Source organism: Apteryx rowi, unplaced genomic scaffold (assembly GCF_003343035.1).
Source record: "Apteryx rowi isolate R43461 unplaced genomic scaffold, aptRow1 scaffold_3, whole genome shotgun sequence".
NCBI classification, from domain to species: Eukaryota; Metazoa; Chordata; class Aves; order Apterygiformes; family Apterygidae; genus Apteryx; species Apteryx rowi.
Window position 1 is genome coordinate 5,383,490 of NW_020449418.1, and position 25,322 is coordinate 5,408,811.

General features: G+C 42.9%; 1 protein-coding gene across 1 annotated transcript in view; it reads right to left on the reverse strand.

Moving 5' to 3' along the window:
* The window catches only part of SORCS3 (sortilin related VPS10 domain containing receptor 3), a 337,032-nt gene that overhangs the window by 191,024 nt on the left and 120,686 nt on the right, over positions 1-25,322 (reverse strand). The window contains exon 2 of the mRNA XM_026069736.1: positions 21,660-21,727. Within this exon, the coding sequence (XP_025925521.1) occupies positions 21,660-21,727 (68 nt within the window). The remainder of the gene's footprint in view (positions 1-21,659; positions 21,728-25,322) is intronic.

The window sequence follows — 25,322 nt, forward strand, 5'->3', positions numbered from 1 at the left end:
TTTAAAAGTTCAATTCAATTCCTGCTGAAGTCTGTCAGAAAACACCTATTTACCTCTTTTTGATCAGATGCAAAAACTGTAACTAGAGAAAGGAAATCCTAGGCTGAATGTCAGTAAAATCCTATAATTTAGAGAATCATCCATAGTCCTGGTTGGAAATTCTCCATCAAAATGTCTAGATGGACAAAAAAATAAAAAAAAATAAAAAAAAATTGAGGTATCACTTTCCCAGAGAGAAAATCCAAGTTTGGGTCAGCTCTGGCACTTCAGCCACGGAAACTGCTCCCAAATTAAGTGACAACCTCATTGCTTAAACACAGCAGAACCAAACAGGTCATATTAGATCCATGTAGCAAAAAGAGAACACAAATATGCAGGGAAGAGGCTACTATCTGCAGAGTAATTCATCAATCCGATCCCTCACTCGGACCCTCCAATAGCATACAAACCAGACACACCAGTCCCAGAGCTCACCTGCACACCGCAGCACTCAGCTACAGACTCCACACCACTATTTCTATTATTTCAACAAAATAAATGGAAATGACGGATATCTCAATTTGCACCACAAAAAGACTCGGAGAGAAAAAAAGTCATGTTTGCAGAACATAAACAGAGATTTCATAGTACCAGGTCCTCATTTTTAYCACATCAGGTAGCTCTTCCTTTCTAAAGGGATAACTAAAGGTTGTTAGACTTGCTACAGCTTTGGGTTTACAACAGCAAACCATTTTTTTTAAAAAACTATTTGCAACAAATGTTGCTAGGCAGTAAGAAAACCGATATAAACACTTGTAAATGCTCTACTGAGAGGCAGGAGGGAAGAAGGCAGCTAGTGCTGAAAGGACTAGATGAGGATTTGATTTTAAAACCCTATAAACAACAAGTATTTAGTGGAAGGGAATTGGAGACCTTTTTTTCTCCTTAATGCATGAGAATCTACAACCCAATACAAATATAATCCATTCCTTATTTTGTGCAGTGTGCATCATTCCACTGCACCCGAAAAAATATTACAGAAGTAAATACATCTGCAAAACTAAAATAAAATATCCTAGTCAGGGAAGAGAAATTAAAACAGCTCTCTGCTCTTTGCACAAATGTTTTCAGGTAACTAATAACATGAGGAAACATGGGCAGTAGTTCCAAAACGCAGAGTCATTTTTTGTGCCAGAATGGACAGACCAGGTAGGAGCATGTCTTTTCAAGGGACTATTTCAGTCCCTGCTATACAAAAGATGCTGAAGAGGCTTACTTTCTCTCGCCTTCCCCCTACTTGTCTCACATCCCCAGCAAATGAAATCCTCTAATGTGAATCTACTGTTCACTGTCTCCTATTCAGCCCAGAACCAAGGAACAAACCCATGGGGTTTGCACATTTTGATCTTACTCCTCTTGATCCAAGACGGTTTTTTTTAAAGAAGAAGCAATCAAAAAAAGAGCTGGGTAACTCACCCAATTTTCTTGAGCACTATGGTGCCTTTAACCCTACATCTACCCTTATCCCTGCCAAGGCAGACAGGGTCTTCATCTGCAGGGACCTTCTTACTGCAATGTTCACACAGTGCGGTGAGGGTTTGGCCTTCAACATACTAAGCACCTTTGCTTCTTGCTGGTGATGAGGAGTTGAGGGCACTCACCACTCTTTCAGTTTGATAACAGCTTCCGAGAGACACGTAGCCTGATGAAGAGGTCACCCAGTTCACAGGTGTGTCCCCATATTACAGAGGCAAGCACACACCACAGTGGTAACACCAAATGGATATATCTGCACAGATGGGTGCAGGTGAGCCTTGGCTCCTCTCTTCGCCCCTAGAGCTGTCTGCACCTGAGGTACCTGCAAGATGCTTCCATCTACCTGCAAGATACTTCCAAAATAAGCTATTTTACAGCAGCGCTGAGCTAAAGTAAATACCCTCCTCACCCCTCAGTAACCAGCTAGCTCTAAGCACACCCAGATGACTTGAGTCTGCTGCACCCATCCAGGCAGATATTGTCCAAAGTAAGACCTGCCACAAAACCTGTGGCAGAGTCAAAAAGGAAACAAAACCTTCTCAATACTCAGTCTTGAGGAGGAAATCTCCCTGCTTTAGAAGATCCTTTAAAGACCAACAAAAGTAGCTCTGAAAAAAGAGATCCAGGTGAATGAGCCAACATTTTATTTCATTTCCCTCAATTTTATGCTCTCAGCTCCTTGTGCAAATAATTATAATGTCATGAAAGGGAAAGAAAACTGAGGAACAAAAGAGCTCCAAGGCTTGTTTTTCATCATCAAGGAATCACAGCTGCAATTTGAAATTTCAGAGGTGCTCAGGCTCTCAGAAATGTAGCAAACCAGCCTGTGTTTCAGCAAGCCTGAAATTTGGCCAATTCAGTCCAGAGTCTGTTTGCTGCATGGTCAGAAATTAATCTGACCCTGTTTGCTGCAGGGTCAGAAATTAAAGGCAGTTCTAGCAGCAATGCAAACCAGAGCACATAACTGAAAGGCTGTAAGTATTAGTAAAGACTGAATGTGTTTCCAGCAGACAAGCAATACTTATAACGGATGTGGACTCAATGCAGAAATTACTGAGTAAGATTCTCCGGCCTGCATTACGCATGAGGGGAGACCAGATTATAATCATGACTTCTCTGCTGCCCTTTAAATCTATGAATCTGAAGAAGTGCAGAGCTGCACTTCTATAAAAAGCACTGCCTTGAGATTTTCCTTCCCACAATACAAACAAGAACATGAGAATTTCCAGGACATTTGACTTGGTGCCACATGAGAGGAAAAGAATCACCCTAATGAGAATCATTAAAGAGTGGAAAAACTTGCTGCCTTATGAAAAACTTCTGGTATTCAACTTATTTATCTTAAAGAGAAGGTTATAATCCGGTTTAATCAGGGTATGAAAGTAACCACCTGGGGAGTGGGAATTAGAGGCCTTTCAACCTAGTCAACAGAAATATAACAAGAGCCAAAACACAACAAATTGAGGTAAGTCTGGGTAAGAAACAGGGTATTTGTTCCGTTTTGTATATAAACAGGAAGGGTAATGGACCAAGGAAGATTGTACCAATGGTTGAAGTGAATTCTTTATCGCTGCTAATTTTTCAGTCAAAATGGGATGCTTTCATAAGAGATCTGTTTTTGATCAATCAGATACTAGTCTGGGGAACTTGTCTCTGTTTGGTATCTGCAGCAAATGATTTTCCTACCCCTCACCATTTTGCACAGTGTCTGAGCACAATCCTCTTTCAGTCTTTTTAACATCCAAATTGTTTCAATAGGATCAGATCAATGAGTCAACAATGATACAGTTATTATTTCACAGCTCATCCACATAGCTGTTTCTAAATGAACTCCTTATTTAGGATTATCCAGTGTAATCCAGTACTCTCAAAAAAGTATCTGCTCCAACAGAGACTCTAATGTCAAAAGACTCCTTCTCTGAACCTTGTCTTACCATATTACACCACTCTGCTCATAATTAGTCACTTGCGATTGTTACTCTATTAAATGGGGTGGCTAGTGGAAAGCAAAATAACATTCTGCTCCAGTCAACCAGGTCCTACAAGGACTTTGATTTTAGCATGACCCCGCCTATCCCAGCACCATGAGCTAGAGGTATAGAGGCTAGAAGAGCTTCTCAGCTTGTCTATAGCCAGCTTCTAGTACGAAGCCTGTTGTGCTGCTCTTTCTAGGGGATATGAGTGGGAGGCACTCCTATCACAAGACCACAGAAATAGGGGTTAAAAAAAAAAAAATAAATCTTGAATGTTCTCCCTCCTCCCCAAGGCAGGACCAATTTGAATGAGGCATCCATCTCAGAAGGCTGTCTAACCTCTTCTTAAAGTCTTCCAAAACGGAGACTTCCCACCACCTTCCCAAGCAACCTATGCTCAGCTTTAAGGAGGTTTTTCCTAAYGTCTGACCTGCCTCTGCACATTGCTGTAAATTACCCTATAACTGAAAAATAGATCATTCTTTTTTTCTTTTTTTTTATTTATTAAATAAAATGGCTGTTCTGTATACTTACAGGACTGTTGTAAGAACAAAGCGCCAAACTGATTTTTCCCTTATCTGATCCACAATGGTCTGGCCCCTCTTTACTAAAATTAGCTCCACTTACGGATGTTGCCATAGTATTTGTTGCCATAATAAGGCACATCTTGTAGGTATAAGATGATGTCATTTGGCAGCAGATAAGGCATCATTTGTTATACAGCAGAACTCCAGTGCAGTTCTTGCAGGGAGTCGGACCATATTTCTTCAAGAGTATCATCTCCAGAAGGACATTCCCCCCCGCCCTGGGCTATGCAGTATTGGAGGCTGGGGGAAGAAAAGTCCCATCTGAACGCTGAAGCAGTGTCTGCACCTGGAAGCCAGAGCTCCGCCTTAGCACCCAGCCCAAGTAGCATCTTTTACCAGCTTCTCCTGAGGGAAGGATTTCCACTGATCTGCCCCAAGGTTTGCTCATGGGAGTTTTGCATGCTAAGTACCCGACACATGAAGGCATGCTTGCCTTCATTACTCTTACAAGGCCTGTCTAGAAAAATGCCTGGAAATATTCTCACCCACTTTCTCAGAATCTGGATCCCACTTTAGTGATCTACAGCTAAATAGCTTCCTCTACATATTTTCTCTCTCCAAATTAAATAATCGTTATTGTACAATCACTAGCAGTGCAGATTCTTCAGAGCTCTTCTAATGATCTTCCTTCACCCTTCTCAGAAGCATTTTCAGCTCAAGGGAACCTTACCCCTCCACTTTGTATCATCAATGGCAATGAATCAACAAGCACTAATCCTTAAAATACAAATATGTTCYGATTGTCATCCAAAGCTTGCAGTAATCAATGAGAAGAGTTCCTGACATGCAGGCACTCTAGAACAACCCTTGGCTGAACACCTAAAAGGACATATACAAAATATATCTGCAACTCACAAACAGTTGAAGTGAAAAACTAGTACTGAGATAGCCCTTTCTCATACTAGAAGACAGTCTTGCTCATAGCTGGAATACCTGTATCCAACTCCAGTGGTCCAAGCCAAGCTGTGTAGAGTTTTACAGCTAAATTTAACAGGTTCCAAAGAAAAGTTAAGGGGCTGGGTGGCTTGTGCTTGAAACCACTTCCTACTATTTCTGGAATCAGATGCATGGGAAAGTAGTTTTTAAAGAGAGCCGTTTGCACTGGCCTAATTTTTTGTAAAAGATGGGGCCAAAGTTGGCCTTCTGACATGTTTTTTTCTTGTGCCTGCTCCCAAGACCCCTTGTAGACTTCTACCAAGAGCAAAAGCACAAGTTCAGAAATCAACGTCTTTCTGACTTCAGACAGCCCTGAAGCACATTCTTAGATTTCTATTGCACAGAATCATAGAGGTTCTTAGGTAAGCACCCAGTCTGTAAGACCATCATCAGAATTTTTTTGGATCATCTACCCACCATGAAAAGTTCAGGAGAATAAGCAGCAGAGAGAAAGATTAAAAATGCACTCCAACATAATCATAACAATACATTTTCCATCCTAAACAGATGGAGACACTAGGCTAAATCCCAAAGGAGAATTAAGTAGTGCAACTCACATTTTTCCTCACCCTTTCACCTACACAAGCTTCTTTACTCTCACAGGATCCTGAACTAAAGTTACTTTCCAACATGTCATTGACAATGTTCCCCTTCTATCCTTACAAGTATATGCAATTCCCTCTGAACTTGCATGCAATGCAGATCATATCTTGAAAACTCAAAAGAAAGGAGCCCAGCAGTGAAGCAAAAGGAGCAGAGAGCAACATGTCAGCCTTGATCATCTCCGTTCCACATTCTCATTCTCCAGACCGAGATTTGTTTGTCTTCTCAAGGGAGTCTCCTTCACACACTGGACTGTAGCCACCATCCTTGCTTGTGTGAGCCACCCATCGCTTACAGCACACCTTCCTGACTGGGCACAAACAACAGATGGGTTTAGAAGAGATGCATGCGTTGCCCACACTCAAGTTGGGAAGAGCAAAAGAAAGAAGGAAGAGCTGGCTAGAAAATCACAGTGATTCTGTGAAGCAATCAGGCCTACCCTTCCCTATGCCCTCTGCTGCAGTGCAAACAGCAAAGGCTCCACCCAGCCAAGTTTYTGAGAGCACAAAGCACCCATGACTTAGATTCACAAGACCAAGATGACACCTTATACAACACCTCTAAAGAGAAATCCCATACCTCCCAGKCTTGTTTGCAACTTCCTTACCTTTAGAACTACTGATCACATAAAGAAAAAGAAAAGCAAGGAAAACAAATTCCACACAYTGAAGCAGGCCTTCAGAAAGTTTGTAAGCCAGAATCACAGAATCACAGAATGGTTGAGGTTGGAAGGGACCTCTGGAGATCATCTAGTCCAACCCCCCTGCTCAAGCAGGGTCACCTAGAGCACATTGCACAGGATCGCGTCCAGGAGGCTTTTGAATATCTCCAGAGAAGGAGACTCCACAACCTCTCTGGGCAACCTGTGCCAGTGCTCTGTCACCCTCACAGTGAAAAAGTTTTTCCTCATGTTCAGATGGAAGCGTCTGTGTTTCAGTTTGTGCCCGTTGCCTCGCGTCCTGTCGCTTGGCACCACTGAAAAGAGTCTGGTCCCATCCTCTTGACACCCTCCCTTCAGATACTTGTACACATTAATAAGATCTCCTCTCAGCCTTCTCTTCTCCAGGCTAAACAGGCCCAGGTCTCAGTCTTTCCTCATAAGAGAGATGCTCCAGTCCCCTAATCATCTTTGTAGCCCTTCGCTGGACTTGCTCCAGTAGTGCCACATCCCTCTTGTACTGGGGAGCCCAGAACTGGATGCAGTACTCCAGACGTGACCTCACCAGGGCTGAGTAGAGTTAATGTTAATTAAAATTCAGTGAAGCCATTACCCCAAAGTCAGTCTTCTCCCTGAACTCCCTTATTGTTTCAAATGGCCAGGGGAGTCAGTGAATGCAATGGAAACACCTGGCCAATGAATTACAGTTGTGCAAAGTGACAACCCTTAAGGTGAACAGGCTGCTTGTTAGGACCTATTTAAGCCTCTGTTTCAAGGTGATTCTATAYCATCCGATTTCTCATGCAGATCCATCCATTGCAATCAGGTACACAAGACTGGTCCCTCCAAACATACGTTCCCAGCAGCCTGACCATTCTCGTGTTGTCAAATTCCCTCCCTCCCCTCACAAAGGCACCTTATGCTAACTTTAGAGCAGCACTTTCTGAGATCAATGATAATTGACTGATTAAGTATGCCTAATGCTGCCAGAATGTGAGCTGATTGTGTAATGGTGCTAATTAGTAACTGCCAGAGCTCATTCCAATTATTAACCTTTACGAATGTCATTTTTAAAGATAAGAGTTCCCAACACAGCCTACTGCAGTATTCATAATGGTTTATGTCACACGGGATGAGAGGGAACAAAGTGACCACTGAAGCTGAGATAAAGGTGGATCAAGAAAGAAGCCCTACGAACAAAGGATCTTACCTTTGCTTGCAAGTGATACAAAGACTTAACAAGAGAAAGGTAAAGAAAAGCAGCATCTGTGCAGAAGAATTCAAGAACCCATTTTTCCATGACAACTGAGCTACACAGCAATGCTACTGCCAAGTGTCCCTCAAGAGCTTCCCAGCAGCACAAGTATAAAAACAACTGCCTCATTTCCTCAGTGGGCATGCCTGCAAAGTGCCATGTCCAGCAACACTCAGGAAGCAGAGACGAAAGCAGAACAGGTTGCAGTGGCTGATGCACTGCACATCAAGGAAAAGCACCGTTCCCAGTGTCTGCACAGTCACACCTCTGACTCTTCTGAGTTATGCTACGCAACAGTGGACATTTCATGAGCTATAATGAACCACAGCCATCAGGGCAGGGGGCCCTCAGCTTGCTGGCTGAATCACACACAGCAGAACAACTAAGTCCACAGCCCACTCCCCTTCATCCTTTTGATATATATCTGTCCCCCAGACAAACCACAGGCACTGTCACTATAGAAAAGGTGTACTTCCAAAGTGGAGACATGGGATCCTTGTGTATCTCACCACACAACAAGGCCATGTCCTGTTACATAGCCACACTCATGCTCATCACAATTAAAATGCACAGGACAAGACACAAACTTCTCGTGTGATGTACTAACACTCCTCTGCCTCTCTGATGGGGTGGCGATGGAGCAAATGACACTCCAAGTCCTCAGAGAGACCAGATGGTCTGCCACGGACTCCCCTGCCATGTACTCTTCCTGAAGGAAAAACAAAGCTTGTCTCACTTTGTTTCCCATGCCTTGCACAGTAGAAAACGTGCATATGTGGGAACAAAGCTAGATGTGCTGTGTTAACTCTGTATTCCTCCTAGACATCCCTTCTGCCTTTATCGGTTACAGATAATAGAACCAATGCGATTTTAATCTTCCATGGGATATTTATTCTCTGCTCTGCTAGAGGCATACTGAATGATGTACCATGGTCCACTGCTTACTCTGTAGCTTTAACTACTCCATGGCAGTAAAACATCATCTCTGAAACCTTACATTTTAACAGATGATCTTCTTGCCTTGGCTCTCCTCAGCCACACTTACTGCTACAAGTAATCCAAAGAAATGAGAAGCTCTCCCACACCATGGCTTTACAGAGACCTATGTCTGATGCACTTCAAGGTCAACAGCTTTTCTGTGATCCCTGAAACAACTACCTGAGACCCATGGATGGATCACGGTCTGCTGCAGTCCTCAGGGCATTCGTGCATCACAGGCTGCTGTGTGGAGTTGTATGAGCCCCCTGTTCCCAAGTCAGCCTGTGGGGCATATCTCTTGTGTGCAGACCACTCTTCCCCCACAGTGTTCCTGACTTCTGCTCTGAACCTGCTGCTCTCCGCTCTTACAGGGCCAATAATCAACAGCAGCCAATGACTTCCTTCTTAAAGCAAAGCACTGTTTAATTACAATCTTTAACATTTCAGAGAAAGAGATGAAAGATGACAGACCCTATGCGCAATTCTCTTTCCTTGGGGCTGATTACTCCTTGTGACCTTCAGCCCCCCATAAGACCTTCACCCATGGTCCAGCGATGAACTGCTGTTCCCTTCTGTGTACCTCTCTCCAGTTGGCTTTTGAACCTCCAAGGGTTTGTACAGACTGGTGCTGCCATATCCAATTCTGTGATTTAAAGATGGTACTAGTCCCAGATTATTGCTTGCCAGCCCCATTCTTTTGCACAGCACAGCATATGAACTCAATCTCCAAGGTATGCGAGTCCATGCCAAGACCCTGGGCTGAGAAGTGGCGCAGCTGAGCTGCAGACATCTATCCAGCCCTGCCAGCTCTGCTATGAAGTACTTTAACCCTGGCAGTGGTTACAGATAACTAAAGACAGTCATATCTTAAATGTACCAGAACTCATTCATGAAAGCCCATAGTAGCCCTCACCCCCAGAAAAAACTACTACCTGACTTTGGGGTAAAGACTGGAAGTGACGTTTGCACTAACAGCCCGGCCACCTTCCTGTGGCCAGTCACCTACTACCATCTTTCCACAGACCCTCTGAGCTAGCCCCAAAATCCAAATAGGAGAACTTAACAGCCCAGTTACAGGTACCATACCACATTCATAGGATTTATTACAGGGCAATATCCCTGAACTGTTCCACGGCAGCACCACACTTGCACCTCTGACCAGACTTGCACGATGCTGAAGGCTCAACTCCTGCAGATAGCCTTTTGCTAGATTTACACACCTGGGCAGTAAACTTCAGGGATAACTGGATATGAGCAACTACTAATATTTACAGATGCAATTCTCTAAAGTAACTGGCCATCAAAAACCCAGAAACAAGCCTTAATAAGCTGATTATAGAATGGTCTCATTAACCTTTTACAATTTTTATACAGAGGCAGAAACCCATATGTAAAAACGCACTAGGTTCCTATTATCTAGTAGTGTATAGGCACTTTTGTTTTTACTTCTTGGTCAGGCATACTGTAAAAGGATGGTTGCCAGATTTTACAGATGAAGAACATGTGGTAAGTAAATAAATCAAAGGCTATCTTCCAGGCTGGAGGAATGCAGCTGTTTGTAAATATTATTTGGAGAAGTGACCATTTGATACTGAGCACTTATTAACTTCATTGGAAGCCTAATGAATGTACTGCAGAGATAATGAAAGAGAGACCAGACCGAAGGAAAGATGGAAGGATTTCTTAGCAATATTTCTCCATCCTTCAGATTATTTATAGCCATTATAAAATGGCAGTGCACTTGGGAGGAAAAAAAAACACAACATAATAAAACACCAATATAAACAGACACAACCCATGTTAAAGTACTAAATTCTACCAGCCACAGAACAAAGCAAAGATTTATATGACTTGGTGCCAAGCCTAATTCGAAGGAAAAGTAGAGAGGAGGAGGGAGATGGGAGGAAGAAAAAAGAAGAAAACAGGTCACTCAAAGAGAAACAAATCATATAGCTTGATTTAGAATCTAGGTTTAGTGCAGACAGGGGAACTGTATCCCCCAGCAAGCCATGATGTGGCACCAACATGGAAGCTGCCCAGTTGTATCAGTGTGAGAACCAGCTGGTTCCTGAGCCAGCCCTGACTGCCTGGAGAATAAATGGCAGTGCCTGTCTACATCTAAGACATTAGAGGTTAGGGGACTTCCTGAGCCACAGGTAATGTCTTAGCATATAATAATCCTTGAGAGAATTATTTTTTTCTTCTAGTAGCTTGTCTAGACTTCACTTGAACCCTGGTGAACTTCACATACTACAACATCCTCCAGCAAGAAGATCCACAGATTAACTACATGTTGTCTGAAGAATCAAATTCTTTTACTTGTTCTGCACATTTGTATGATGTTCCTTCATTCTTGCATTAGTAAAGAACCTATCCACACCACAAGAAATTTTGTAAGTTATCATCATATCTTTTCCTGGGCATCTCTTTCCAAATCCTACTAGATCTGATCTAGTATGAAAGTTACATAATTTATTAGGAACAGTCTGATTTTGCAATTAACTGTTTGCATAATATAAAAGAATTTAATTTGCAGTCTTCATTAATACTGGCACATACCTGTGTTGAATGCATCCACTACTAATCTGTGCCAGCAAAACTCCCCTGCATGGTAAGAAGCGATCAGAAAAAAGACATAAGACCAAAACAAATTCATCTTTAAGTGCAGCTTCCTGCAAAAAGTTTTGCAGTCGGCATCCAAATCTAATTAGAATGTAAGATGAGATAACTCAACAAAAGAAGCAGCTCTCTAATGACAGCAATGGAATTACTACTCCAAATGATAAAGCAGAGATGGAATAGCCAATTCCTGTTAACAGATGCAGCACTGCTGATGCAGCAACAGTCACAACACCCACAGGATCTGCAACAGCAGGTTCTTGGCTACAAACTCCCTCCTGAATGCTGCCTCGCTACTTTTCTAAACAAGGAGGCAAAGCACTACAAACACACCTTATTTGCAATCCCTGACAAGATGGTTTCAGATGGGTTGTGATGCTTCAAAAATACATTCACTTTTGGCAAAACTTCCTCTGGCCATCCCTACCAACCCCCCAGGACTAAATGCTGGGGAACATGATCCAAGTCCAAAATTTCCTTCTACAGAGACAGGACGTCTGCGTCCTTGAGGTGCTCATAATCAAAGAAGTCCATTAAAAAGGACAGAAACACTTCATTAAATATACCATATATTAGCCATAAAAGCAGGGACAACTATATTGTTCCAGGTCTCTCAAACGCATGTTGTTGGGTTTTTTTGCACAACAAATTTCATTAATTAGCACTGAGATCCTTAGATTTGTATCAATACCAGAAGAATTTTAGAAGATTCAGATTTTTTTTTAAGACAACATCTGGAGATCCTCAAAGGAAACATCTTTTTGACATTAAGTTCCCTGAATTTCCCATTCCAACTTCTAGCTTCCTGGAATGGGAAGTCTAGTGATCTGGACAGGTTTAAGTTCCCACTGTAAGGATGATCAAAGCAGGTTGTGTGCCTGAAAGGACAGGCTGGGGAAATTAAATCATGTCAAAAATATAGCTTTTTGTTTTTTTAAACTAGTTTCACATTTTCCTTTTAGTTCACTATAGAATAAAATGATAGCTTTACAGAAAAAACATAATAGCATCCAAGATAGCCAACAATTGCGCAACAGATGGAGAACTTCTGTGGTGTGGAAGACTCAAATCTCTGGGTTGAATAAGACAGCTGCAGTAGGTCAGACGAAAAAATCTGTATCTCCCACTTACCTGTTTCCAAAAGGGGAAACAAAGAATATTTCGAGTAAAGCATAAGGAAGGAAGTGGAGATAGTATGATTCTTCCCACAGCCTCTCCTCCAGTTCTCCTGATTTAGAGTACTCCAAATCCCTAAAAGAACTGTGGCATATCAATCATGTCTCCACTGTAAACCCAGTTATTCCACAGGAACATCTAAAGTACAAATAGCTCTTTGCTGCAGAACAGATAATGCAGAATGGATGACGCTTCTGCAGCACTGATCCAAAAGCTGTAGATAGGTCTGCTCCTTCAGTGCCACATCTTAAAATAATTACTGTGAGCCAGAGGCTACAGCCACACTATCACGTTTAACAGCCACCAGCAGAAATATCCTCTGTTAATTCAATCAATCTCCTTCTAAAATCCATTTACTCTTTATTTTTTCTGCTTCACAACATCCTGTAGCAATGAGTTACACAATTTAATTACTTGAGGAATAAAAAAGCACTTCCCTTTATGATTATTCAGAGCAAGGGCTTGAACTTGGATCTTCCCCACACATGATTAGTATCAGTCTCTCCCTGGAAATTCTTGGTCTCTCCTGTTGCAGCTCTTTTGCTCAGTACACCTTATTCAGCAGTTATCAAGGAGAGAAGAAAGAGAGATGGTGGCTGGTTGGGGCTTTTACCTGAAATGTGGAAAATGGAAGCAAAACAATGCTCATTTCTGCCCTCTCTCCATTTTATCTGAAATTCCACGTTTGTCCTATGAACATTCCCTCAAAAAGTTTGGAATTTGATTGATTGCATTTTCATCTTTCCCTCTCTAACTCCATCTGGAGAAAAGAATTTTAATGAAAAACTCCCAGGCACATTTACTAATAGGAGTATCTCAATAAACCCAGTAATCTGTGAGGTCAAAACTGTTGTACAACGAAATGACCCTTCTAGATCTGTTTAGCACACACGTTCCTTACACAAATGTATCTGCAACATCCATCACCGGTGACCAGATCAGCCCTCCCACAGCTGCATGTCTGGAGGCTGACAACTACAACAAAACAGTCATGCTTTCAGGCTGTTAAAGATCTGTGGACAAAGAACAGTGTGTTGCACACACTGAGAAATGAGTTATACACACATGTAAATGTGAACATCCGTGCTGCCACCATGGAGGTGGCACCCTCACCATATTGAGATTCTGGTGCAGAACATACCCCAAACCAAGACGTATCTATGTCTTCAGAGGATCACAGATATAWAAAAAACACTCTGAATATGGGCAAAAGTTTTTAATTAACAGCCTAGCTGAAACACCATTACGATCTGCAGTTTTGTTTTTATTAATTCTCTCTGATTCAGCAGGAATTCCACCAAGGAATAGGGATGAGCAGATGCAGGGGGAAGCACATTAATAAATCATAAGTGTCATTAAAATTTGTAAACTAATATCTTCTGGGAAGTCTTGGCAATTAGTCTCAGAGCTTTCTTGGCAAACAAAAAATTAATAAATCCAAAAGGTCCCATGTTTGATGAAATCCCCACCCCCACAGAAAGGTCATTGATGGAGCAATTAAGAGACACAACAAATGGACCAGCCAGAAGGCTGGTTCATGAAAGACAAATGAGCTCCATGGAACAAGATGACTAAGGCATCTTAAGAAACAGAGGTAGGATTCAGATCCACACACCACGCCAAGACATGCAGGAAGGCTTTTAGACTTGCATTCACTGCGCTACTTCTGCTTGTTTGACTCTGAATTGCACCCTTGTGCCCCTCCATCCCTGAGACAACATTAACTTTACTGCATGATAAATTAAGGRACCACCAGAAAGCAGAGGTGTGAGCCTGACTACTCCCTTGTGGAAAAATCCTACAGGATGTAACAGGGATAGGGAAGCAACAGAAAGGAAACAGATGAAACTTCTCTCCAGAAGTCAGTCAAACACTTCCAGAATGAAATTTAAAAAAAAGATGATCTTTTCTTATTACCATTGCTGTATTTACCTAACTCTAAAACATAACCCTGAACTTAGGATAAGCCTATCAATTTTCAGGGTTGGTTCCCCAAATGTTTAAATCAGCTTCAACTCATGTTATCCATTTTTGCAATGACAGCATCTCCTTCAGTTCTAAACCGCAAAGGATGTAAACTCTGGACACCACCTGGGGCAGTCGAGGAGGGCTAAAAGTACGGTTCACACTTTTTAAATCTTCTCTCCCCCCTACCCTTTTTTTTTTCTCCATTCCTATGAAGCTTCACATCCAGCCTCACATCCCAGATAAATCAAAACCATCCCTTACGTACATTTCCTGAAGTCCATAATAAAGATTTGTCTTTATTCCCCTGACAGTCACAACTCAAAGGATAATGAATCATCTCAAACCAGAAAAGCATTCTGAATCAGTTCAGAAAATGTTACTTCAGATCGCTTCACATGTGCACTGGGATAGGAAGGTGAATAGTTATCACCATCTGATAACTGGCAACTTGTAACCCTCCTATCTCACATACCCCCTAAACCAGCAAACACAAGGAAGCTAAGCCACCCCTTTATTGCTTTTAATAGTTATGAAAAGAACCCAAAAAAGCTATTTTATGTCTAACCTTTTATGAAAGTTTAGCATCCCCACAGGGTCCCTAACACAGTGCCCTTTAGCCACTAATTCCTCTCCTGGCTATACTCAATAGCTCTGGCCACCTGTCTGGCTTTCTCTCCTGCTCCTCTTTCTTAACAAGGACCCACTTTTCTGATGCCTGCTGCAACACATGCACAGGTGGACAAACACAGATGTCAGGAGTTCCTGCCAAACCTGGTATGTCAGCTTGAGCAAGAGAACAAGACCTGTTTCTCAAAAACAAGCAGGCATTTAGCTATGAGAGCAAAAAAGGAATTTTCACTTGGCTCAAGACTGCTACATTTTCTATTCTCCACGGGTAGTGACTACACAGCTCTTTGAGCCAAGGAATTTCTCTTTATTAAATGACCACAATATTCACCTGGCAGCAGTTAGCTCAGGAATGGGCCAACTGCTACTGTGCATCTTCCAAACAGCTCAAGCATAGCTCCCATGCCAAGATGGCATCTCCTGACTGACAGCCAGGCTGCACTGAGCCAGGGTAGCCTGAATGGCCCACTGTGGGAAGGAGGTAAGTCAGCAGAAGTACTACAGGCTAAAATCTGGATTATTCCGAGATGCTGCTGAATGTCCACCCTAACTCCATCTCAGGGTGCTGGGAGCCCTGGGGAAGCCCTGTCATTTCTGTGACCACCTGCTGCAGTTCCCAGCAAACAGTCTGCACCTAGTGGCTCTCAGCCACAAAGATGTTGACAGGTGGCTCCTACGGCCAGAAAAAACAGCCATCGCTGAGCTAGGCTATTTGTAGGTTCTAACAAACAACAGCAACCAAACTTTTGGGTGTCCTGGTTTTCAAATCCAAGAATAGTCAGGAATATGCCTGCACACCCAGCTGGCTCCTTGCTTCTGTCCACAGATGGCTGATTGCAGGTATGATTAAATCCTTCTTTTCATCAGCAGAGGAATTCTGCACTTTGTAATGCTGTTATAAAATGCCAAATAATATACAGTAATGGGAAGCATCATTACTTCAAAGACCAGCTCAAATAACTTTATGCCTGAATACAGTCCTTCATAAAATAACATATATACAAAATACACGTTATCAGCGTAATAGTGAAAAACAATACATACAAGAAAACTTGACAGTACTGCAGGGGGGTGTCATCTGGTCATGGTGGCTGTCTGGAGACTGCATTTCAATACAGCAAGTTCTAGCGAAACCACAATGCTTTATTTCAAAACATGGGCAGAGCCTGACTGGTACAAAGTATGAGGTAGTGATCGGACTAGGAGTTGTCATTCTCAACACCACAGTCTAAATAATGCATTGCCAATAGGGCAGAACCAGGCTTTTAATGAAGCTATGGCTTTGCCAAGACCATTTTTCAGGTTTGCTTGCATTGCAGAGGAAGATATGAAAGTTCAAGTCATGCAAGCAGTCTCCTGACCCCTGCCTCACCTATCTTGGAGGCAGATAAACTTGGAAAAGGGAGACTAGGCCCCATCTCCCAAAAGTGAGCCATTCACATGGCATTTCGCACTGCATTCCCCATTTCACACATTCAGAGCAGACCTACCTGAAGCCAGTTCCCTGTGTAACACATGAACATAGGGCACAGAAATCAGCATGAGCAATAAAACTTTGCAAAAGAATCAAATACTAGAGGTACACTGAAAGATGCTGATGGTCTCCAGAAGCAATGTAGGAGGCTTAGAGGCAAGGATAGGGGAAGAAATACCATAAAGCCCTCTGGTAGTTTGAACAGAACTGAATGAAAGAACAGTGCAAGCCATAAGAAAGTTTACAGCTAAGCTGAGAGGTTTCACTCCTCTCATCTCCAAGCTACAAGTTGTAGCCAGCCTGTTCTACAGTCACCTCTGTTAAAAAGCTGGAAGTTTTTCATAACTCAATCCAGAGGGTAAAAAGACAGACAGACCTCTTCAGGCACAGTGGTCACAAGGGTAAAAAGGCTTGGGGATTTTTTTTACCACAGCCATGGAAACATGATTTTTTTTTTTTGGTAAATAAACAAGAATGAATATATGTAAGAATTCCTCCAGTAACATTTTAGCCTCTTAAGCAGCAAGAGCCAGGCAAGGTTTTGACTATGGGTTAATGCATGGGCCGACATCACGTAACATTAAATAATTTAGTCAGGACCACAGGCAGAGGAGGGGAACTCCAGGGGACCCATCAAAGGCAGGTAAAATGGCAGTGAGGCCTCAGAGCTGACACACGCAAGAGCTTGCACTTCGGAAGAAAATCTGAAGTGCTCCCCACTGCCTAATTAGCTGATGTGTTGCAGTTGTGGCTATCACATTGATCATAAATACCTCCCTGTTAACTTGTGCTTCTCCTGCCTGTTGTATCATCCTGTTGTCTCTTTGTCTTAGTTCAAGATTGAAAGCTCCCTCGGGATGGAGGCTGTCTTTTCATCTACTGCAATCCAAACAGTTATAATCATTGCTGGATGCTAAATAACATGACAACTGAGAAAACTTTTGTTCTATTTTTCTTAGCAGAAACAACTTCTCAGCCCACACTGGCTAAAAACAGTTGCAAACATTTTAAAAACTTAAAATATTATAATGGCAACTTCAAATACTTATCCCAGAATGTCACGTCCACAGAACTCTGCCTCAAAACTGTACACCTTAAATAGGAGATAGGATTAGCAGCAGGCAAGGGAATATGTGCATGGATCACTATTTGCTTGCAAAACCTGAGAAGTCTAGAAGGCCCACAGAATAAGAAATAGAGCCCAGTAAATTCCTCCCGTTTATCCATGCTCACAACACAACAAGGAAACAACTGGATAGCAATAAGATTAACTAATGAAAGGAATTTCTTTCTGCCCAGCATATAACCTACAAACTCCCCATATGTTATATATGAACATAACGTCTGAAATCAAAACTCACTTACCACAATTTCTGTGTTTGCATCTGGAAACGCTGTGAACATGCACATTTCAAGAAATAAGCCAYTGAACAGATCTCCCCTTCTCTCTTCCACCTAATAAAATGTCTGAGTTTTTCCACAGAAAAAGGCAAAAACCCCTTCACTCTTAGCTGTGAATGGTGCCTTTTGGCACTGTATTTCGCCTACCTAACTCTCCCATCCTCTCCTGTCAGACAGATTCCTATTTGGACTACAATTCCCATGAAGTGGCGAGTCCCTACTCTTGATGAAGGGAGTTCAAATTTCACAATGCATCACAGTTGTGCGATGACAGTTCATCGCGGAAGATGAATTTTGATGCAGGGACCCTGACCTGCAGAGGGTTTGGGAATCTGAGCTTCTCCAACAGCACTTAAAAATCAAAACCATTCAGGTTCACAGAAAGGGGCAGAGGTATTTTCCTTCTGTTGATGGAGAAAGCATACATCCAAGTCTCAATCCAATTTTTAATTAAAAGCAGTTAGAATTTCAGCTAGGATTTTCATCAGTTACCCAGTTAGATATTTCACTAGGCAATGAGAACTGATGAAGGGTTTGCACGCCTGAAAAGCTTATCTAATTTTTCCAGATACATTCACTGATATATGAAAAGACCTCTTCCCCCAAAATTTTGATGTCTCATACCATGGCAGGTACAACAACAATAAGATACTTGCCTTCACTGGAGAAAAACAATCTCCTCTGCTCAGTTGGTGGAAAAAACAAAAATACAAACCACAGCTGACAGAAATCTTATGGCCAAGAAGAGAGGCGATACTCAGAAGGGGGGGCTGCAGGGGTTGTTTGGTTGCTTTTTCTTTTCTTTTCTTTTTTTTTTTTTGAAGCTGGTTGGTACCAATAACAACAGAGGCCTTTTCTGTGAATTTTTCAACCTCAGAAGCCTGGATTTACTTATTAGAGCAATGTCTGTGTTCTTGTATTCAAATGCTGAGTAACATTTCCTCTGTCTAAACGTGTATCAGCCTGAGAGAGGAGCAGCTCATAGCGTAACTGTTAATTCTCCTCTCTCCCTCTTTTGCTCTTGTTCCCCTTTTTAATTACACTCAGGATGTTTTCTTATTGATTTACTTGTCTTTGAATTTAGATGCAGGGATTAGAAATTTTTCTTATATTGCAATTCAGCTTTCCGTTAAAAGCAGCCTCTCATGCTACAGCCCAGGGGAACCAAGCAGAATCTTTTGATGCWTGAAGCAGGCAGAGACAAGATGATAACTGGAGATTGCATCGCACCCTGCTCCATCCTAGCATCCTTTGAAGCACTGGCGTGCRATTCATTGCTCTCTGCCACAAAAGCCACTCCTCTCTTGTGGAAGCAACTGTGTTTGCCAAGCGTTCAGAAAAGACATCACACAGACGGCACTATTGCTCATAGGAGCAGAACTCTCGGTTAGCAGAAGGAATGTGCGTTAGTCCCCGGAAATACAAAGGAAAACAAAAAACACCTGGAAATATCTGGACTGTCTTTTGATGATTACTCGATAGTTGCATTCAACTTGTGACCTACCAGCTCCTAGGGCTCAAGGATGACTCTGAAGGAGTTTGCAAAAAGTAACTAAGGAAAGCAAAGCTATTGCCAAAAGGCTTAAATTCACTTTGCAAAGACAGATCCTCCTTTTGAAAATTTCAGGGGCTCAAAAATGAAAAGAAAATATTGAAAAGTATTCATTTAAATAATGCAGAGACTCAGAGGCCTTGATGTGCAAATGGAACATAAAATCCTGAGAAAAGGAGTCAATTCCTCTTGACTTATTGCTTCCACTTAGTATCTATTTGCATTTCTACAGCACCCTTTCCAAAGGAACTGAAAACTATTCTTTAAGGCTCCACATTCCCCTCTAAAATACAACATGGTTTAATCCTGAATTTTCTGGGTAGAAAACACTAAGGTTTAAAGCCCTGTAGCCCTACCTACTAGCTCTTACTTGAGCATCTGTAGTTGACTCCTTTCCTCCAAGACCTTGGAAGAGACCCCAGGAGTTCTGACTTCTCAACCTGTCTGAGCCTCGGGACCCCACGCTGGCCCCGGTTTCACTACAGAAGAGAACGCGCTGTCCAGGAACAGACTGAAATGCATTTACAAGTTGGCACGTTTGCCCAGRTGAACAACTACGAGATGCATTCGGTTGTACTGACCACGGACTGCATCTTTGTCACTCTGGGAAGACTCCAAAAGGGATGCTGCTGCTACCTTTGCACAGAGCTCAGGTGCTGCTGCGATCTCAGCATTAGGATAGGATTTGGCTGCTTGTTATGTTACTTATGCAGAGCAGATTGCTCCGCAATTACGTTTAAAGTACAATCACAGTGCCATTTGTACTTGTTAGGTAAAGAGGCAAAAGTTTTTAAGGCTTAAATACCTTGAAAAGTACCAGGTAAGTGGAAATGACTGTGCGCTCTCTTATTAGCTGCATGGTTATTTATACTTTTGCACATTACCATGGTACAGTGCAATTAGGCTTTGGAGGTACTGTGCAAATTGAGAAGTTTCAAGAGCTCTTCGCAACAATTAACCCTTAATGCATTAACTGGCTCTTGTTGCCTGGGAAATAACCACACAGCGCACTCTCAAAGTCTCCTCCAAACAGGGGCTTTTAAATTAACTCAGAACATAAACCATCTGCCAACAAGCGGCTCACATCCAGAGCTATGGGTACAATGCATTGACAGCTYCACCAATTACTCCTTCTGCAGGCTGAGCAATAAGCGTAGTACACCAGGTACAACATCTGACACAAAACGCTGTTCTGCGCCCCCCCCCCTTATTTTTTGTCCCATAGGGTAAACAACACCTAACAACAACTCTGTTAAATGCATGTCCTTTCCACAGCACAGGTGCGGTGTGGAGGGGCAATCCCCAAGAGACAGATGCTCTTCAGAGGGAGCTATGATAATTTATAGGGATAATTTGTAAAAGAATTAGGCTGCTTATAGAGGATTTTATTACACACACACACACTGTCTAGCTGGGTCCTTCCCTGAGCGAGGACACTGTCTCCCATGCCAGACTAGGAACACGGCAAGGACATGACAACATCTGAGCCTACTTGTATCAGAGAAGACACCAAGCACCTCACTGTGGTACCTCTCATCGTTTGGTGGCTAAGGACCTCACGGCCCCCATCAACGTGGATCCACTGCCAAGACGGACACCTCAGCTCACAGGGCTGAGGAACGTAGCTTGCATAACACAGCTGTCTTTGCACGGATGTGGACTAGCAAACACAGTACAGTGCCTGGTACAGGCTGTGCTCTAGGCAGCAGCAAACACCAAGCAAGGAGTCAGGATTTCCTAAGTAATTCCTAGGGGACATCAGCACGCGCCAGTATTTCAGTGCCACAGAAGACAGCACCTAGACACTCCAGCACTAACAAGCCGTTTCTTACCAAACGCTGCAGCTATGGTGCTTTGTCGCCTACTGAGGGACCAGACAGCAAATGTTTCCAGGCATCTTCACTACAGATCGCACAGGTAGAGCCCCCAGCTAAGATCATACCATGCACTGTATCACTTACACAAACTTGGACACTGTTCAATTTACCACCTATAGAGTCCGWCATCATTGCCAGCCTCATGGCAGAGGCTCAGAGGAACGAATGGACTTATTTGAGGACACTCAAAGGTGAAAAGAGAACAAAACCAAGCTCCTCTACACRCCAGGCTGACACCTTACATCAAGCAACCCTCTCCTTTGCAGACCCGCTTCATTAAACAATGTATTCTTAATCACAYGCTCTTCTTCCAAAAAGCAAATCCCCAGTTTATCTCGGATTCCCTCCCAGSTCCTCCCCGATCAACTCACTCAGTTATTCCCTTGCTCACCCTCCAGTTTTATGCAAGGTTCAGTGCACCCCTCCGTGCCAGTTGCTGTGATTTCTACAATCCACTTACCTCCACAGCGAGCTCTCCGTAACACTCCCCAAGTTGAAGTCGTAGAGCTTTGTCAGAATGAGAATCACCTGGGGGRAAGGGAGGGAGGAAGAGAAAGGGGAAAGAAAGAGAGAAAAGTTTTCCTTTAGACTATGCAACAATAYACAAGGCATCTGAAATCACCCAAAGGAGRGCTTAGTATTTATCCATTAAAGTTAGGGTATTATAGGATCGAGTAGGTAAAAAAAAAAAAAAAAAAAAWCATTAGCTTAATGCATCGTGTAACTAGTAACATTTATTTTAATCCTTGGGATGTTTTGCATTTGAAGTAAAACATGCCAACAGGAATTAACTGAACATTGTGAGCTGCCTTCTCTACATCTATGGTTTTTTAATGTTAGGGATAAAACTAGATGCGCCCTYGTTAACTGAACTGTCCAGCCAGAAATTGCACTTGCCTTTGCCCCYCTCTGTTTCCCAAGGTGCTAACAGTGAAAATCCTGAGCCTCCACGGAAAGAAACAGAGAGTTCATCTACAAGGWTCCCCACCCAGCAAAACAGTCCATTTTGCCTGTGATGAGGTTTGTTGTTCTCTGCCTGGTGTYTCCGACCTCTAGGAGCATGAGAATACGACTTCCACATGCTCCCACCTTTCCATGGTGCTAAGGAAGAGGGGCACTGGGTGCAGCATTCRGCTTAGACTCTGAGCATGACAAAACTTTGGCTCTACCATCAGCACTCATGGGGAGCAAGAGCCTTCAAAGATCCACTAACTTTTTGGCAAGCCATGAAAACTCCTGAATCAGGTCCTTGCAAAACTGAGGTAGGAGGAGAGGGGAGGTAAAAGGCACCGGGGGGATCACAGGGGAGTGTAATTTCCTTCTAAGCATCCTTGGTGTTCCGACTTTAGTTTTTGCTGTGGGTAAATGTAATCCTCCTAGTTACCAGCTATTACCTAATTCCTCTCTCCCCCAAAACGACAGCTAGGCATTCAGACAACCTGTGAGCCCCTGAGCTAGCTCCCAGCTCCAGTCAGGTGCGAAATGACGCACTGGATGAGAACTTCTGCAGCAGGATTGGAGGTTCTCAGTGGAAGTTAAGAGCATTCGAGCATCCAGTCCTTGCTTTTTAGTGTAATTCATGACATGCAATTCATCCTCTTGGATTCAATGGGACTGGCCTTGGGAAGAGCTCTGGCACATCTCTTCACTTTAGTTTTGCACCTTTTTAACATTTTGGCATTGTTTCCTCCTTGCAGAGTTCAAGAGCAGGCTTGTTTCCCTTGCATCTGCTTGGGTGCTAAAAGCATCTTGGGTAATTTTTAGTAAATACTGAGGGCGGGGGGGGGTGACAACAGGTACTTCACATTTTGGTGAAAAGATGGGTGCAAACGAGAGATGTCACCCAATGGCATGGTTTCATTTAGTTTTCCTAAGCAAGACAGATCTTTCCTAGTACAAAAGCCACCTCTCCCTCCCTTCTCCTCCTCCCACAGCGACGGGACTTGCCACACCTTTCTTTGGGGCTGAAAGGCTGCTGGGAGAGGAGTTTAAAGCTTTGCAGAAGGGAAAAATGCCAAAGGATTAATCAATATCACAACACTGAGGCTGCAGCAGTCGGTTACTGTCAGCACAATACCGGGAAGAGACCCGTTCAAATCGTAAGGGACCTTGGTACGTGACTGTGCAGCCAATACCCCACTTAATGGCTTCAGAATAGACGCTCTGAGCATCCTCTCTACTGGACTCCCTTTCCCCCTCCCTTGATTGCATTTTGTCCCTTTATTTCCCCATGCAGAGAGCTTTACACAGAAGATAAAAGCTGAGCAGCTTCCAGCAGGGTGTGGAAAGGAGCCTGCCAGGCAGATTCGAGTCAGCATATGCAAGCCCATGTCAGATTAAACCAATGCTGTGCAGCTGGGAATTAAGGACAATACCATTTTTATTGCAGCTTAAACTCTGCATACACCTTATATACACAAGGGGAAAAACCGGATGCAAATAGCAACAACCAAGGTTTGTACACTCCCTCCCCTTAYACCAGCCGATGGAAGCAGTGCAGCCTGCTCCCAACTGAAACCAGATGAGTGTGACATTTTTAGGATGCTCACTATATTCCTACAGAGACTCAGATAGGACCCTCTAAAGAGGGTGTGAYGGCCCCCTACCAGTCTCTCAGAAGCCGTACACCACAGCACAAGTGCTGCCCAGCCGGAAACGACACCCTTCCCCTATGGCTCATAACTCTCAGGAGGCTTCACAAGGTTAGTTTTCCCGTTTTGGAACCTAATCCCACAGAAGCCAAAGGGAAGATTTCAGCCRAGTTCTGCAGATCCTGGACCCAACCCTAAACATTAAATCAAGTCTCTGGGTCCTGGTCAAATTCCAACAGAATAATTCTCCCCTAAGTTGCAATTCCCATTGGAGGCAGCATCCATGTTCTCCCAGCTCTTTGTGTGCCTCTCCACAGGTCTCCTAGGCCCTGTATTTTCAAAAGCATCATTTATCTCTTGTAAACCTTGCAAGCTGCAGGATAACACCAGCTTTGCAAGAGTGGGTTGAATCCTACTCAAGTCCTGGGTATAAATCCAAAGTAAAAGCATATTGTTTAGTAGGGCTTTTCTGGATTTCCACCCAGGATGACTAACAAAAATCCAGCCCTGCTTGCTGTTAATGCATGAAAAGCAAAAGCATAAGCATCCCTTTGCAGTTAAATCTCTCAAAGGGTTCTAGGCAATAGCACGAGTTGCCTGAGGCAGCGGTAATACACAGTACAATCCCCTACAACAAGCTGTCCATAAAATCACTCACCGTGTACACCCAGGCTAAGCGACACTCTTGCACTACAAGCCCAGATGGCTTCTGCCCTGCCCCAGCTTGCTTTTGAGACAAGACACTTCAGATTCAATAAAGGTAACATTTGCCACAGTCTGGGAGCTTGCARACCAGAAAGGACTGGAGAGGCCTAACACTCAACCTTCCCAAGAAGAGCTACAAAAGCATATCCCCCCCAACGCTGCCTCGTGAGGCTACAAGAGCAAATTTAATTGCTACAGAAATGCCACARCTCAAAGCCCAAAAGACAAAGCCGGTTCCTGGGTTGTTTTCAGATGYTTCTCTGGACACCGAGTTGCAGAGGAAACTTCAAAACGTTTCAAGAGGCTGTTCTGAGGCCTCCACATCATGTTGCCCCAACTGTGCTAMGACAACACTAGAGGCAGGGATGTCAGGGGCCGACCTGGGCAAGTATCAGATTTTAAGAGACATTCTGTTATTTAATGTTTTAGTTGAAACGGAACGGAAAAAAACTGTAAAGAAAATTAGCCAACTTTTGAAAAACTGAATTTGGTCAGGAAAAAAAGAGAGAAAAAGAAAAACCCTCATTGATTCAAGCTGAGCCATTTGATTCCSTTTTCTACTTTGTAACTGAAGAAACTTAGCTTGTCTTTGTCAATACTAACAAATAACCATGGCTTTTCTGCATCAAAGCCATTTTGCAAGAAAATCCTGAAGTTTTTCCACATTAAAAAGTGGATTTAATTGAAAATTGGAGATTTCACATTTATTGCACTATTTCAAAACAAAAATAAACATTTTCTTCCCTGAACTGAGAAAACTCTAGAATTGCCATCCCATAGGAAATGYCCACTCTTCAGCCTAAATCAAGATGAAAAGATTTTTTTTT